Source organism: Lates calcarifer, linkage group LG5 (assembly GCF_001640805.2).
Source record: "Lates calcarifer isolate ASB-BC8 linkage group LG5, TLL_Latcal_v3, whole genome shotgun sequence".
NCBI lineage: Eukaryota > Metazoa > Chordata > Actinopteri > Centropomidae > Lates > Lates calcarifer.
This window is the reverse complement of record NC_066837.1, coordinates 6,353,753-6,371,578: the sequence shown is the minus strand read 5'-3', so window position 1 is coordinate 6,371,578 and position 17,826 is coordinate 6,353,753. Positions and strand designations below refer to the sequence as shown.

At 40.3% G+C, this 17,826-nt stretch overlaps 1 protein-coding gene across 6 annotated transcripts in view; it reads left to right on the top strand.

The window, feature by feature from the left end:
• Positions 1–17,826, top strand: part of inpp4b (inositol polyphosphate-4-phosphatase type II B) — a 122,886-nt gene that overhangs the window by 37,263 nt on the left and 67,797 nt on the right. For 5 of the 6 annotated variants that reach the window (XM_018690896.2, XM_018690895.2, XM_018690897.2 and 2 more), the window contains one exon: positions 7,584–7,663. In XM_018690896.2, coding sequence (XP_018546412.1) covers positions 7,584–7,663 — 80 coding nt within the window. Of the gene's footprint in view, positions 1–3,524; positions 3,920–7,583; positions 7,664–17,826 lie in introns of those variants that run through there. The other variant, XM_051070520.1, reaches the window with a different exon arrangement.

The window sequence follows — 17,826 nt, the reverse complement described above, 5'->3', positions numbered from 1 at the left end:
CAGACTTCACAGTTTGTTTGGGTGATGTATGTATTTTTATTGAATTGTCTGTGGTAGCACACATGAATCATGACATTATCTGATTGAAAAGCAAATTTCACAGTCCCAGGAAATATCCTGCTCTGGCATACTGCAGATGTACAATGGTAAAAACAACATAGCACAGTAGAGAGAGTGGTAAATTCATTCAATGGAAAATCTCCAGCCCTCCAAAAATATGGAGACTTGATATTCAGTGCAACACTACCAAAGATGGCATAATAGGCTGGGATAATGATTGAGTTTGTTTGTCACTGTAGCCCATATTTCAGAACGGCAAGCTGTAGTCTTCAAACAGCTGACTAATTAAACTACCAAATGCATTTAGTATTGACATAACTGCACCAGTGTTGCTCTGATCTTAACATCACTCAGATATCATAATAATAATTAATCATAATCATAATACACATAACACTTTATCATAATACACAGTAATGTATTCCTTCTTGTTATTCCTTATAGTCCACTTCATAATTTAGTTTAGATATGGATTTTTCTTAAGCCCATGTGTTCTCATGGTAATTTACACTTGTCTGACTCTAAAGTGAGATAAGAATTATCACTGAATTATGTGAGCACAGAAGTTAACTCATGGAAAGCTATGCCAATTAAGAGCCCACTTCCATGATTTTACACTCACTGATCTTACTAGAGTTGAAAAAGATTAAAGTTTTGCTTTCTTTATATCAGCACCAGACCCAGAAGGCATTCATCTCTCCTGTTTTCAGTTTCATGTTTGCACAATGAGACAGAGATTTTGTTTTACAGTAGGTGTGTTTGGTGCCTTTGATACATTTCAAAAGTTATTCACAAAGCAGACAAAAATAGTACAAACGATTAATAAGGCCTGTAATGGCAAAAAAAAAAAACACTAGAAGAACACATCAAAGTATTTTGTATCTAAATACAAATCAGTGTTATTACGCTGCCTCACATTGCTTGGAGCGCCCACCAATGTAAGTAATATAACAAGAAGTACACAGCATCTGGAGCCTGTGATGCTTTCCCTGCACAGGTCAGACTATGACGATTAAAAATCCTTTAACAACCGATTATATCCAGCAGACCACTACAGCAAATCTCAAAAGCAGAACCTGCAATACTGCCATATCCCCAATATAAGACAAGTCTTATTATAAGATGACCCCCTTTTCCAGTACCTGTTTCAAAAGAGACTTTTTGAAGATTTTTTGAATTAAACACTTTAAATCCAGTCCAGCTGGGAAAGTTTCCCCAAGATACTGTTAGTCTAAGGAGATGAAAGTTCTTATCCTTGAAACATTTTCTCTTGTAAAAGTGAAACATTAAATGCTTACATTAAAATAGGGAGGCTTCCTAAACACTTAAAGAACGTCAATGGAAGACACTATTAACATACTTGAAAAAAAATTTGCTTGCCTGTTGTTTGGTTGTTCCTTTCATGTAAGCAGTTGGTGATGCAATGAAGAAATAGATGGGGAAGGGTGAGCTCAGGTCTGGCTGCATCTCTGTCTGCAGACTTTTCGCTCTCTTTTTTTTTTTCTTTTTAACAGATCAAAAGCAGGGGAATGAGGTCAAGGTAGAGAACCATGAAAAGAATAAGTCAGGGAGAATGTGAGGACAATGTTGAGAGTAGACGGCTAAGAATGAGAACACCAGCTCACCCGGGGAAAACACAACCGCCTGCTTTTGTCTGTGCTTGTCTGGGTTTGGGGGGTGACTGGTTGTCTTAAGATCCCTTGTTTCCATCTGTAGGGAAACTTCAGCTGCTGGGGGCATTTGTTCTGTGATCTTTACATGGACTAACACACCGCCTACAGATTCATGTAAGGCCCATGAATAATGTGTGTGTGCATGTACAGCTGTGATAGTGTTCAGCCAGCTGTGGGTCCTGGTTAAAAATACTAAAAAGTAGGAATTAAGCAGGACTTCAGACTTTTCCTTTTACAGCCAGAAGCCTTGCACTGTGGTAGGTAGCTCCCTATGCTGAATGTAAGACCAATCCCTGCCAGTCTCAGTGTGCTTTTCAGGAACTCACAGTTTGAATGCTCTAAAATATGTCAAACATTTTGAACTTCAAAGTAGGGCATTAAAAAACGCCTGTTTTCAGCGTGCTTGATTCATATTTTGAATAAGCTTTGATCTTGGCTTCTCCATGTGTGTCATTATTCAACATATATTTCTGTTCCTGTAAGATTCAAACTAATTCCTATTGTACACAGAAATTTAGAGTGGGAGTGCACACAAAAAAAGGCCACAAAACACATCAGTAATCACTGACAAAAAAAATGTACAAATGGCTTTGGCAGCAGGACAGATGCACATAAATACTGTTGCATAGTCAGAGTAAGCAGTTTGTTAGCAAACTGGGATGCATCTTGGGTAATCTTTTGGCAGGTATGAGTTCATGGTCTATCAGTCTCTGGCTTCCCCTTGGCACCCAGGTCATCAATCCTCATGGTAATGAAGGCAGAACGAGCACTTTAGAATCCAGTGTTCCCACCTACACTCCCTAATCCCACACCTCACTTCCCATATTAAGGAAGGTTGACTCCTCATCACCATGACCTCCAGTGCTTGGTGTGTTTGTACCAAATTGTTTGTGCGTGCTTACAAATGTTAGGTGTCTGGGTGGGTGGGTGTGCGCATGCACATGCGCTTAAGTGTTTGTGTGCACGTCTCATTGTGTTTGCTTGTGTACCTGCTCAGGGATGATAAGGGCCAGTGTGGAGCATGTCCTTTGTTCTGCCAGAATTACTCATTCCCCCTGTGTCAGCATGGGTAAATTAAACCCTGCTTAATCCAAGGTTCGAGCCCAGACAGTTAAAACCTAAGCTCAGTGTCACTGGTGTTGTCATGTGGGTTTGTTCATCATTGTCTTGGTGTCTAAAAATGGAATAATGTTTTTTTATTTTTTTATTTTTTGTCTCCCTCCCTGAGGCAGCTGCATGTGTTGATACATATCTGAATTAGTTAAAGTGTATAGTGAGTGTGAGTGTTTCAGCAAGCCTCTTATGTGATCCTCAAGTATGTTGGAGTTTTGAAGTGTTTATCTACGTTGTATGCAACCACACTCCTACATATATACCTTGGACCGCATGGTTTCAGATTCATGTCAAGTAGCCATAACAAGTGTTTCTTTTCCTGTTGGCCATCTGAGTCACAGGCTGCAACCGAGGTGTGACACACAACTCTGTGTCTGCCTCTCTCTGCCCCCTTTCCGCCCCTTCTCCCCTCTCTCTCCCTCTTTCTTTTTCTATACTCTTCTATATCTCTCTCCCCTTTTCAGTGTTGCAATCTTGGTTCTCTACCCATTAATTGTCTGTCTTCCTTCCTTTCTGTCTCTTCCTCTTCTGTGTTGTTCTGCCCTCCTCCTCCTTCTTCCCCCTCTGTGGCTCGACTGCTTGTATTTGTCGACTCCCTCCCTCCCCTCTTGTGGCTCCCTCCTCCTCCTCTCTCTCTCTCTCTCTCTGTCTCTCTCTCTCTCTCTCTCTCTCTCTCTCTCTCTCTAGTCTCGCTTACTGTCAAACCAGCCACAGCAGCAACAGCGGTAGTGCCAGTAGCTCACTCACGGCATAGGCTGCAGTGTGTGTGTCTATGTGCGTGTGTGTTTAATGTGTTTGCGTGTTTACGATGTATGTATCAACCAGTGTGCCTGCAGCACTCTAAAGAGCGAATATACGTGGAGTTACTCTAACTGAAGACTGGAGGAAGATATGTAGGAAGACCGTCCTAGAGCTGATTAAGAGGAACAAGGAAGACATAACATCTCTTTTCTCTCCCTCTCTCTACTTTATTTCAGTCCGTTTCTCTTTCCATTGGCCTCTCCTTGTTTCTATAGCTCTTTTCTCTACTACCTTACACGTTTGCTGCTGCTAGGACTGTGTGCAACATAACTGTAAGTGGACTTCCGTGTCTGTGTTTGTTCTAAACTGTATGTGTGTTTAGCGTGTGTGACTCTTACAATTTTAACTTGACTGTGGCCACCATTTGTGTGCTCGAGCGCACACATTTGCATGTTAGTATAAGTGGCATGTCATGACATCTCTAATGACTTAATCAGGCCAATTTGTAAAGCCCTATTTGTTGCATAGCAGCAGTGTATTCATGTAGACACTACTGACCTTCCTGGTATAAATCTGTTCATATTTATAAATGTTTGCCAGATGCATATTATTCAATGAATGCCAAAACTGTCACTGCTGCCATTTCTATAAAATGTCATTTGTTGGCATAGCATCTGAATGAATGTCCTCTCCTCCAGGTATTCTCTGCAGTCTGGGTGTGTGTATGTGTATGTGTGTGTGTGAGTGTGAATGAGAGACAGATAGGGTGAGAGAAAGAATGATTGAGAGGGAGTTAGTGTGCATCTATGTGTGTGTGTGTCACTCTGTCACCCAGGGCATGGAGAAAATCAATAGATCTACAGCTTGAGTTGGACCGTTTACCTCTGCCAAGTGATGGGCAGACACTGTGGCCTTCGAAGGTCCGCAGACAAGTTGCCTGCAGATGTACAGTATGTCAGCTCGGCGTGATCCTGCAAAAGTGTCTCTCATTTTTGGTCCGTGATTGATCTATTGTGCGAGTGTGTATGTGTGTACATGTATTTGTCTCTGAACTCGTTTTTTTTTTTTTTTTTTTTTTTTTAAAAGTCTCGCCAGCACGAAACTGTCACTTTTTTTGGAAACTAGTGAAGGAGGTCATAGATCAAAAGTTTCTCTTGTAGCTCACAACGTGCATGGCCAATAGAACCAGTCAAGGGAATGAGCAAGAGCAGTCGGAAAGATGGATAGAAAAAAGAGAGAGCCGGAGCATGTGAGAAGGGAACAGAGCAAGACCATCATAATCAATCCTCCATGATCCTGGAAGAGCATCATTTGTCTTCTTTTCTCACTCCACTCCTCCTCTTGCCCCCATCTTTCTCTCATTTTCTGTGGTATAGCCACTTTGATCTTGCGCATGAAGACGGTCTCCAGAGCTTCATTACTTTTAAAGCCTTCATCGTGAGGGGCCATAAAAAGATGCTAAGGAATGGATTTCTAAGACCATTTACCAGACGTTCTGTACCGGCTTTGCGAGTAATGGCTACATAGGGATATAATGTTCCTCCACGGTGTGTAATGGCCTTCTGTGCCTTGTGCTCTGGGTTATCAGGGCAAACTGGGATTGGTCATGATACGTCAGTGCTGAAGAATATGACGTTGTGCATATTAAGTGCTGCCTACTGGGCAGCCTGGCTGTGTTTAATTCATAAGGACATGTCACTGTGCTGCATCAACTTTTAACTGAATATGATTCTTGGGGTTTTGTGCCCTTTTTAGCAAAACTGATCTGCTTTTTAAACCTTTCACTGTGCCACAAAAAAAAAAAAAAAAAAAAAAAAATATATATATATATATATATATATATATATATATATATATATATATATATAATATTATGAATTGTGATATTGTTATGTATTTTTATATAGCACTGCTGACTGACCTTGTGTTTTTGTCTCTTCCTCTTTCTTTTTCTGTGTGTGCAGGCATGCGTATGTGTCTCAGTGTTTGCCTACTTGTGAGTGGGCTGGGACAAGGGAATGTGTTTGGGGCAGCATTTTGCCATAAGTGTGTGGGGATTCGTATGGGGTAGCAGGAAAATGCTCAGGGAGAAAATGATTGAGAGAAAAGGTCAGTAGACAGGATGCCCTTTTTTATCTACAGACTGAGAGAACAGAAAAAGGAGGAGAGAAATAGCCGTGCTGTGGTAGGACCAGGGAGGAAGCAAGATTAGAGGTAAACGGTAGATAGCCAAACAATTAAAGAAAGAATTGACTAAAACATGTATTACTAATTAAAACTGCAATGCAAAATATTTTCGGCTAGAGACAAAATCAAATCTCAGGAAGCAAAAAATAAGAGAGTCATATATGGGATGACTTTATAATGGGAAATGCAACAGTCACGAGACCTGTGTTTCAGGGTGCTTGCTCTCATCAGTCATGCCCACTTAACTACATTTGCCATATGACCTCAGCTCTGTGACACTGTTACATGTCCTTTCTCGTGCTTTTTACAGTTTTTCACAGCAGGGATACACTGACTTTCTCTCTCCTGATATCTCAACTCAGAGTATCTGATCATATGAATTTCTGCACTTCTCCCATTTAAAATCTGTATACCTCACCATGTGGATCTCATTAGAATCATTTTTATATTCATTGGCATTTTAGTGATTTTTAAAGCACACATGCCAAACATTATTGCTGCTCAAATATGAAGATTTGCTGGATTTCTTCTATCTATCTATTCTTCTTTCTTCTATCATCATGTTTCAAAAGCTGAATATATTTCAGTATTCTCTGACATTTTATAGACAATTTTTGATCAGCTAATTGATGAATATTTGAATATTTGTTACTTGCAGTCCTAGTTATGCTTAATAAGGTACTTAGGCATATTTTTGCATCCCATTTTCACAGACTGACTTTGTTTGCACTCTGCTCTCTATAAGGTGGAGGGTGAAAATACATGTCATGTGTGGAAGCTTTCTGGTGTTTGCTTACAATACCTAAAACTCATTTGCATTCATTAACAGACACAGTCCTGTTTTCATCTTCACAGGCAAGGTAAAGCCTCTCACGACTATCTAAATGCACAGACTTGGGCAAGACACAAATGGTCTTGTTTTGTATTGTCAATTAAGTGTTTTAAAAACCATCAATGGTACTGTTGTAAAAGAGGAAAAATACTTAAGGTGGGTAGATGAAAGGACTAGAAATGATACCATAGCATCTCAGTATCTCTAAGAGGATTGTGTGAACATGCTGCAGATACTTTAATTAAGGTCTTTTTTTTCCACATTATGATGAAATACACGGAATCACCTTTGTACCTGTTGTTAATTACCTACGGTTTGTTGTAGTTTTTTTCACAGCAGCCTGTGTCCTTGGCACGGTCTAAGCCCTCCCCTCCTGCAGCACAAGCTAGCGTGTTGATGATGTTAGTTGCAGGTGCAGGACTTGTCTGTACGTGTGTGTGTGTGTGTGTGTGTGTGTGTGTGTGTGTGTGTGTGTGTGGATGTGCAAGCATCTGGGCATGCCTGTGAGGGACTGTTTGTGTGTGTGTGTGTGTGTGTGTGTGTGTGTGTGTGTTTTTTTTTTTCTATGAATGTGGATCATCTCTCTTCATTACTGATGGGCTCGTCCCCTACCTCTCTCTCCGTGACCCAGTTCTGGTGTGCTGACACCCCCTGTTCACATCATGCCTGCAGCAAACACATGTTGTCAGAGCAGTGAGAAAGGGGAGAAAGGGGGTGAAAGAGAGACAGAAAGGGGGAGTAGATTTTGTGTCCTCGTGTCAACAAGATCACACTTTTTTGCTTTTTTAGATCACAGGGCCGGGCAAGTGATTTCTGACACATTATGTCTCACACATACCTGTTTCTAACACCTCTATGATAGGATAGGAATTGTACAGTAGCCTCTTTCTATTGTTTTATTTTTTAGCAGGTTACTTGCTGCTATAATACTTTTCCTTGTATCAACCAGCTTTTGTCTTCTCTCTTTGGTTCTACAGAGCAGCTTCCTCGGTAGTGCAACATTTTCAGTCGGTGATCTGCTGAGGGCTAAGGATGAACGACTGACCTTGAGTCTCAGGTAAGTGTGTTGTTTCTGTCATACTCTATTCATTGCACTATGTGTTCCTCCAGGCTAAATAAAATTCAGACTTCAGAGTCCAAAGATTACATCTCTTCACACAAGAACTGACAGACCAACTTAAATATCGAACTGAGATTAGTTGGGAAGAGAAACGTATCCACAGATGTTGCAACAGCAGTTTCAGGATTGTTGCAGTAGCTGCCTGGGTTGTTTGTATCAGGGATGTTGTGTTAGAGTGTGGGAATACAGTACTCTGATCTGCTTTTTGTTTTTTTGTGGTAGACCGGGGGTGGGAATAAGTGTCTTGTCTGAGACGTGGTAAAATGAAAGGAATGAAAAGGAACACCTGTGTCTTGTTTGAAGGGGGGGCAATAACATTTTATTTTTCAAGGACACTTTAATATACTTTGGAATACACATGGAGCCAAAATGGGCCATCGTGGAGTAATTAAGAGGGGGGAAAAAAGAAAAAACTATTTTAAATGTTTGGGCTGTATAAAGAGCAAGAGCATGGACATGCCCTCTGCTGTTCATTCAAGCTAAAGTAAAGTAATTACTTGATAAAAACAATCAACCAACAGAGACAAAAGCTATATTTTAAGAAAGCGGAAGAGGGCACACACTTCCTTAAAGACAGGATTATAGTCCTGTTTTTCTGTCTGTAATATGATCAACACTTTTGCCATGGAAGCAATCAGTTGTTTGTCTTTTGGAAGACTCTTTGACACGTCACAAACAACAGATAAGTTGCATTCCTGCACATGATTAATGGTGCATACTTTTTATCAAGTGTTGACATGGTTGCTAAGAAGCACAATGCAGGGCTGTAAATAAGTGGCTACCAAGGTTTGACAGGCATGAAATTATATTTTGCCGGTAGGTTTAGTAATTTAACACACAGCAGCAGAGGTGAGCTTAAATGTGTCTCTGTGCGTGTCTACTAATTGTCTCAAAATGTTGCTACTTCTTTAATTGACTGCCTTTTCTATGTGCATTCCACTCTAAGTTGATCCAATAGATAGATAGAGTTTAAAGAGTGACCACACACTGAACACACTGTAAAAATTTTAGTTTTTGTTGACTTCCAGTGGTTTAACTTCTTACCTTGCTGCAGTGATGTACAGGTGTACTTTAGGACCCTATGACATGTCAGTTACAGGTGCACCCATCATTGATGTCAACTGTCAACCAGAGAAACATTTTTCTGTTGGTGTTGAAACTATGTGTGCTGCTAACGGCTTTCTGTTGCTAATCACCATTAGTACTAGCATTCACTGACAACCTCCAACCGCTGTATTTTAAGCTGATTCATACAGTATTACTCAACTGTGTTTCTCAACAACACCACACATTTGAACATATTTCTTCATCTAGTATGATACAAGATTAAAAGATTAAATGGTTGCGTTTATATAGCTCTTTTATCTAGAGCACTTTACAATGTGCCTCTCATTCACCCTCGTATGTTGGCATGTATGCAGAGATGACACTAAATAGGTCTTATGTCTTGGCTCCATTGACTGTTATCCCACTGGGTTTTTTCTCTTTGCTGTGCCCAGAATGAGATGGTGTCTGTTTGGACACAAAACCTGCCCTGAACAAAAGACATTATGTACAGTCCAATTGTATTTGTCATAATAGTAAACCATAATGAGAATGTCTCTGACTGAACCAATGAGTATCATGTGGCCACTCGTGACAGAAGGCAGAATATTCTTATACACTTGTAGCCCAAAGGGATAGTTTTGTCCCAGGCACAGTAATCACACATGGCGGTTTTGACCAAAGAGCCGTGTTGCAGAGGCTACATGGAGAGGGGTGAAAGTTTACCATAGGGACCAGGGACTCGATTCCATCTGCTGGCTCAGAGGCCATCTTGTAAATATGGTGCATGTGAGCATTTGCTAGTGTGTGTGGGTGTGGGTGTGTAAATACTTTTGACGACAAATGTATTTGGTCTTGCTTTGAGTCAGTAGTTCCAAACCTTTCCCCCATGTCCGTGGCTCAGGCTTTTGAAATCACTTTTGAATAACATTAAATATGCACAATGTCTTATGGCTTTATATGCAAGTGCTGCATGTGATTCAGCGGTCATGATGTTTTTCTTCCACCTGTAAACTGTTAAGATGAAATGTTCTCTGTCTCTGCTGTTTGTATTGTCAGACTGAATTTCCTTTTTCCTTCTCACTCGTAGTTGTGTCTGAAAATATGCCCCTTTGGCAGTCGTCTCTCTCTTTTCCTTCTTTTTTGCTCTCTTTTGTTATGCTTTTCATTTCCTGTAGGTGATCCCAGGTCACTGGGTATAATTGTATCTTGCACGATAGAGATTACAGCTCCCTCCTCTGTGTGTTTGCACATTTGCGAATGTGCAAACAACACATATGCTGTTGAACAGCATCATTTTATTCTCCTGCAGTCATATTGCACTGTCATGTTTGTGGTTCTTTTTGTTGTTGGTATTGTATTTGTTATTCCTGAAGATAACATGAAGTCCTCCCATGATACCTAAAGTGCTGCCTCAATGCTTTTTAACAAGAAAAAAAAAAATCCCTTGACATTCCGATGTTGCTGTTACTATATTATCTTTATTGCGTTTTCCACCTGCACATACTAAATTCTACATATTCATCTACATTCTTTAGGGTAGTGGCTTCCAACGTATGGGCCAGGACTGCAAAAAGGGGCTGCAAGATTTATTACAGCTTTTCAGATTTTCTGCTAAAACTATCAAAACTGTTCAGATAAAACAAGGAGAAAAAAAATATTACCTTGTTTATCTGGTCATAGCCAATGACTAGCATTTGGCAGTAGACACTGCTTTACTTTGAGAGGTCAAAAAGCAAAGAGGCTGGTGATCCCTGCTGTAGAGGTTGTTAAAAATCATTATAAAAAATGTAGGAATAGGTGTACAGTGTATACCATTACCATGTAGTACAATGATATTCTACTTCACCGTGATTATCCGAGCAATGATTTTCTGTTAAAGTAGTTAAAAGGGACGACAGGATTGTGCTAAAAAATGACAGGTAACATATTTAAAATCTTTATATGAACTCACAAACACAGTTATTATGGCCTCAGGAGCTGTTGCTGGTGTGGTGTTGGAGCTCGAATGTGTTACAGAGACAGTCAGCGATGCATGCATAACACACACAGACACACAGAGGAGACTGTCTTGACTCGATATGCTGTTTGCTTGTTGGTTCATCCGGTGAGAAAACATTTCAGAGATGAGCAGCTTTTCATGAGCATGTATGATTCATTCTGGACTGTTTGACCTGTGGATGAGCCTATGATTCACAGTTCAAATTAGTTCTGCTGGCCAAGCAGCTCGAATGCTGCAGCACTGACATGGACAGGAGTGCAACTCGTTCTGCCCTCTAAGGAACAGATGCTTCATTTTAATACAATGTTCTAATCCTCACTCAGTCAGTTCATTTGAGTTGACTTCACTGAAAAGAGGGAAAGTGGGACTGTTTTATCTCTGTGAGGCAAGGATTGATTCCCTTCAGTGATTCTCAAAACCAATATGACTTTGACCAGCTTCTCTTCATGAGCTCCAGATTTACATTGGTGCTGAGCATATGTAGAGAGGAAATTGGTATTTGACCAGCACCGGTGTGTGTATGTGACTTTTGCTTTCACTTTGGCCCCACAGTAAAGTTCACTCCGTTACAGGGCTGTCCACCTCAAAGCTCATTCCTTATTCCCATGAATTTACTCTGCATTTCAACTCCTCTCTCAGGTCTCACAGCCACTTTCATGTGTAGCTGGTTAGGATGTTTGTCACGGATTGTTTTTGTTTCCTGTAAGGTACGACGGCTTTGATTTGGGTCACTTTTTTGAAGGTTCCTGACAGTGTCGTGGTGAATGAGTGGGAGTGGTGGATACATGGACTCAGTCCTTGTGAAGATCAGTTTCTTTTGTGGGCACTAGAAGCCATTGAAGTGATGATGAGAAAAGCTTACCTTACTGTAAAAAGCACATAGAGGTGCTCCAGACACTCACCAGCATACAAACAAGTACAGCGCAGACTCACATGCTTATATAAAACACAAACTTATAAAAACAAAAAAAGGCCAGTGTGAAAATTGAGTTGCATCTTTGAAGTTTGGCCTTTTCTTAATCAAAGAGCAGACATCTGATTTAAAGGGAATTTTTGATGATATGTTTGGTCAGTTTGCCTGATGGTAATTTTATAAACCACCTGCAAAATATGTCTGGAAAAAAATACAAAAAATACATGCTGAATGTCTTATTCAGAGGCTGCTATCTCTTTGAATTTGTTAGTAAAGATTGGAATATATTCAATCAATATTGCAAGCTGAATGAAAGGAATTCATCACAACTTGTGTAAAAGTGTCTGTGTGCTGATTGAGTTATCTAACAAGAAATTAGTTGGCATCAAGGTCACATCTGTATGTACATCTGTATGCAGGTGCGTGTACATGGCTACATGACATTTGTGTTTTGAAGATATACAGTAGTTTTGTCAGAGCAGTGTGTCCTCAGTGTTCTCTTGCCTGGGGTTATAGCTCTGTGAACTCAGGCATAACCTCCACATATGCCACAGCCACTGTGTTTCTTATAACTTGGTTGTCCCACAAGAGCAGCATCATGTTTTTAAGGTATGTATCTGTTTCTGGTCTGTAATATATGTAAACACACACAGGTAATATTACAGATATATATTCAATTATGCAGTTATATAGTCACACATGCAGAGGATATGGAGCAACATTAGTACTAATTTTGATTCTGTCAACCTGATGAATGGAAGCCCAATATTTACACTTTTGGCTCTGTTTTGAACTCCATCAACCCCAGAGCAAATTATCTGGCTTTACCTGCTAAATGCTCCTGCATGTTGACCAGCTAGTCGCTAACCTTGCCTGGCTGCTGTTGATGGGGGCGGGTAGTGTACAACAATTAGTTTGTCTTGATTTTTTGCTAAAATCAGCTGCCTGCCTACTGGACCAAAATAGTAAAGTTGTGCTTTGAGCTAAAAGATGCTAAAGTGCTCCATAGAGCAGAGAAGAACTGATCTGTGGAGCTATTACTGTGAGTGAGCCCTTTTCATATTACATATAATAATTTCATCCATGAGTGATTTAAAAAAAATATTAGTGCAGCTTTAACTTTAGTTCTGTGATGTTGTTTGATAATGAAATATATAGTCTTGATATCTGCAATCACTGTTATATATGCTGTCACAATATAGGCCTGTGAATGGTGACCTCCATGCTGCTTTACCCTGGTACCTGCACAGAGCTTGTAGTAAATCTCTCTCTGGTTGTGTGTTATATGGACTTGGACTCTCTGCCCAATTCCCTTGTGGCCATCACTCACACAGAATGAAGGAGCTACTGTACCTTAGAAATGCTCCCATATCTCAGCTGAGTAATGCATCACATAGCCATACTGAGTCAGGAGAGTTTGTTTACAATCCACTAACTAATGACTCCCACAACTGGGCTCTTAATTGTCTGCTGGTTGCAAACATAGTGGCGATACACACAGTAGATGACCTGTATTATTTACTGTAGCTTCATGCTGACTAATGGTCTTAGGTTTTGTATTTAAGCATTATAGCTACTGATAGCAATATAAGAAGTGATTTAAATGGTGAGCTGTTTACCTTTGGTTTATTCATGAAAAGTCATTTGTTCTGGATTTTGTTGCATTTTATTTCAGACTCAAGTGAGAAATACATTTGCATACATTTGCAAGTTTTTACCCTGCCTCTCCACATGCTCTGTGGACATTTTTTTTTTTTACAGAATAAGTTGTGAGGGCTTGTACCTGTTTCTCCCTCCAGTATAGAGTCTGGTTGCTTTGCAGACACGCACATTCTAAATCTAGCACCGTTTAAATGGGGACTGAAGAAGAGCAACATAACCCGTGTGCTACAGGAGCTGCAAAGATGTCAGTGCTACGGAGGTCTCTCAATAATGCATGCTATGTATACACGCGGGAGGAAGGATTATTATCTCCAAAAAGGGGACTGAGCCTCCTTCACCCCACCACAGCAGCGAATGGTGTCGTATAAATGGGACACGGGTGATGTAAAAATGTGTGTACACCACATAAAAAAAAGTCCACGGGTGCCATTTAAGAGTATACAGTATAAATATGTGTTTGTCAAATTAGTGGTGCACACTCTAGTTTTCATATTTCAGACCTACTTTTGTCCCCTGCACTTATTCTGTTGCCCTCTCCGTCTCTCACACTGTAGTTCCCTTTTGCTCCTCTTGTTATCTCTAAAACTTTATATACTCAGCAGGAGAGGCACTCTATGACCCAGTTCTACAGCACAGTTTTGAGATTTGATTTTGATATGAATTTGTATGCTTGTGTTAGTGTGTGTGTGTGTGTGTGTGTGTGTGTGTGTGTGTGTGTGTGTGTGTGTGTGTGTGTGTGCGCGCGCGCACATGTGCATCAGAGATTTAGCATGGCAAGGCTACATTATCACAGACCAGTGCCTCTGCTGTCTGCTTTCATGGCTTATTCATCCATTCCCATTAGATAGGGTCTCTCTTTACTGTCCCACCAGTTAAGGTTTAGCCTGCTATCATGATAATACTATTTTACCACCCCAGAGCCCACACTATCGCCACTGTCCCATTTCATGCAGTTATCCACAGACAGCCAACTCTCCTTTACACTGTATGCCCTGTGACTGATTTTATCTGAGCCTGACCTAAAAGCCTAAAGATCAACTCTCTGATTCAGTTATACTGGAGTGACAGTGTGTCAGTGACTGTGGGTATAGTTGTGTGTCACAGTGGGTATAGTTGTGTGTATGTGTGTGTATCACGCTGTGGGCACATCAGTCTTACCACACGGTCACATAACAGGGAGATGGTGAGGGTTGGTTTTGGTTAGGTTAGTGTTACACTGAGGTTGGTTTTGGGTTAATAATGTGTGGTTAACTCTGTGTTCCCGCTAAGTCACAAAAACAGGATTGTGTGTGTATTTGACAGCTCCTCCTCTCCCGGGCGAATTCTAAATTAATGATCTCCTTATCGTAAACGACATGTCACGAAAATGCCAGACAGTATTTAAATATAAACTTTTGATTGTTCACGTCTGCGTGTGCGCCAAATGTAAAGCATTATCGCTAATTACACTACTCGGAGGAGTGATTCTTCTTCCCTCCCTTGTGGCAGTCACACACACTCTCACATATGTTGCCATTTTTCACCGCATAGTCATTAGCTGCTCAATTTGAACCAGAGGAACATTTAGTCCAGGATTTTTTTTTTAATGAAATGAAATAAGGAGGCTAATTATTAAACGTATAAATGTCTTTATGTATGGTGCCTTCATTTTATCAGTGCAGCAGTGAATAGAGGAACATATGTACTGAAGCACTCAGGGGAGAGTAAAGGGCACTGAAGGCTGTGGCATTTGAGTGTATGGCTGATGGGAAACATTTTATCTGTAGTTTGCACATGGAGGTGACAGAAATAAGTTTGTGTGAGTGTATGTGTGAAAGAGAGAGAAATCATCAAATAAATTGCATGTAATACAGGTGGAATGTGTACAGCATACACACAGCATACACACACGGTTAACCATGCACACACATACACATTACATTACACACAGAATACATGCACACACACAGTTGCTGCACATACTGTACAGTATGTACGGTAATCCTAACACGTGCAACTGCACACACCACGTTAAAGCATGTATGTAAGAAGAGGGAGAAAAGGCACTCAGCTGGGCTGAAATAAATGCACATATGGCCCCCTCATTTTCCTCCTTCAGTACTAAAAATGCTTCTTTTCTGCACTGTTCTTCTGCATAATCTGTGAGATCCCCCAGGCATTAGAGCTCATGGGCAGAATATGAAAATAACTAACTCGGACAATGCTGCACCGTGGCATCAAAATGCAACTGGAGAGAAAAATTGGAAAAAAGGACATATTCCATTGACAGGCTACCTTAATTACCTGCCATGAGTAATTACTATTCCAGTAAACTGAGCAGGAACATCATGGATAACTCCAAGCATAGTATAGAGCTGTTAACTTAACATCCAAATTAAACAAGGTAATAGAGCTCCGGTAAGATCTATTAGTCCAGGTCAATCATTCATCAGGTTCTTCCGAAAGCTCATCTCTTTGCAACAAAACACATATAGGTCGAGGAGATGAGAAAATGAGATGTGGTGTGAGGAGCCAAAGATGGAGGAGAGAGATTTAATAAATCTGGCCCGACATGGTGCTGAGGCATGCTAGGGGCACAGCTCATGCCAAGTCCTTGTCTAAGTGATGAGAGGATGATAATGAGGACAAAATAGAAAGAGGGAGAGGGGCAGAAAAGAGTAGGTGTATAAAAATCATGTCTCACAAGTTTGTGTTTGTTTTTTGTTTGCCATCCTCTATTTTTGCTCTGAAATTAAATTGTGGTTTTCTGTCACTCAAGCACCCTGCTGGGGCAGTGTAACAGAGAGCAATGCAATCTTTCCTTTTGCTCCAACTCCAATATGTGCACCAGAGAAGGTGAGGGTCATGCATAATATCCTGTCTGCCTTGCTGTTTAATATCATCCTCAATAATGCAATGCAGAGTCCATTTGTAGGCATATAATGGCTTAAAATATTCAGACATTTGTATTTCTTGCACAATGCATTTTAATAGTAATGTGCTGCTTCTTTATTTTCTAATTAACCTAGCCTTATTAATTGTGGGTGATATAGACAATAATGACATTTTAGGTCATCGTAAAAATACACGTTATACACACTACAACAGTTTCAGAAAATGCCATCACACAAGCAAGCGCACACACACACACACACACACACACACACATACACTTCACGCCTGAATGTACTGTACACGTGTGTGTGCACACTCTTTTCAAGTGATGTTGCATGACACACTCATCTGCTAGCATTCGATTTATCTCATCTCTGTGAAGTTTATCTCTGAAGATCCTTTGATTTTTTTATGTCTGTCCTCACTTTGGGGTTGAATGTGATATTGCAGCCGACCAATGATGTAAAAGGTTGAACAAAGAATGAGGATTTCAAATATGGACATAAGGTAACAGCTATGCTTATCAAAAGGGTAAGCATGTGTGCATAAGACCAGTGTATTTTTTGTTCTTTTCAAAATAATATGCATGTAGTAGTAATCTTTGCAACCTAGCTTTATCAAAAGTCAAGTCAAATTTTATTTATATAGCGCCAATTCACAACAGAAGTTATCTCGAGGCACCATTTTAGCTGTTTAAGTGTCAGCATTTTCACCAATTACATGTTGCGGGTGGATGAAGTTTATTGTAAGAACTCTGCACACAGGTGTTTCCATGTATTCTTGCTGAGCACATCTTGGGTCAGATTGAAGGTGCGGAGAGCTATGCAGGTAATTAAGTACTCAATGTAGTCACATGGATAATAATGGTGCCATTTTTTCCCCCGCCTTAACAGCAGGTGCAGCAAAGTTTACACAAGAGCAGGGGAGATGTCGCTTAAACGTGTTCTGCAAACTCCTACACAACCTTGAGAAGAAGTTTAATCAGCCAGAATAATTAAAAGAACCAGTGGCTGTATGCCATAAATATGCAAGGTGGTTTCTGGATATTGTTATTTGCATCATCTTACAAAATGTGTTTTTTTAAATATATTTTGAATATAAATTAATTTAATTTATAAACCTCTAAACACTTAGAATTCATTCACATAGGTGTTGTTTTCACAACTGTGTGGGTGTGTGCAAAAAGAGCCTAACTGACATCTCATCTCATCTTAGAAATTTTGTATTTCAGCACAGCCTTCATTCAGGACAGTTACAGTGCATTCATGCTTTACTCTGCCAAGGTTGAAATAGGTTGAATGACTCGTGTAGCTACCAGGAAGAGCTATATTTGCTGTATTTGATTTGGTGTCTGATTCCACGAACCTCTCGAAATCTCAAGAGTCACCAGCTCATTGTTGTTTAGCACATCTCAACAAACAAGAATAAGTTGCATCTTTTCTATTTGTGTTTGTCCAGTCATGCATGCTGCATATCCACTGTGACATGTATCTTCCATTAGCATAACAAGAAGCTCATGTTGACTCATAATGTTGACACTGTTTGGAGTAAACAGTGAGTTAGGCCACACTGCAGGGATGTGCTGTTCAGGCTGCATTTCTATTA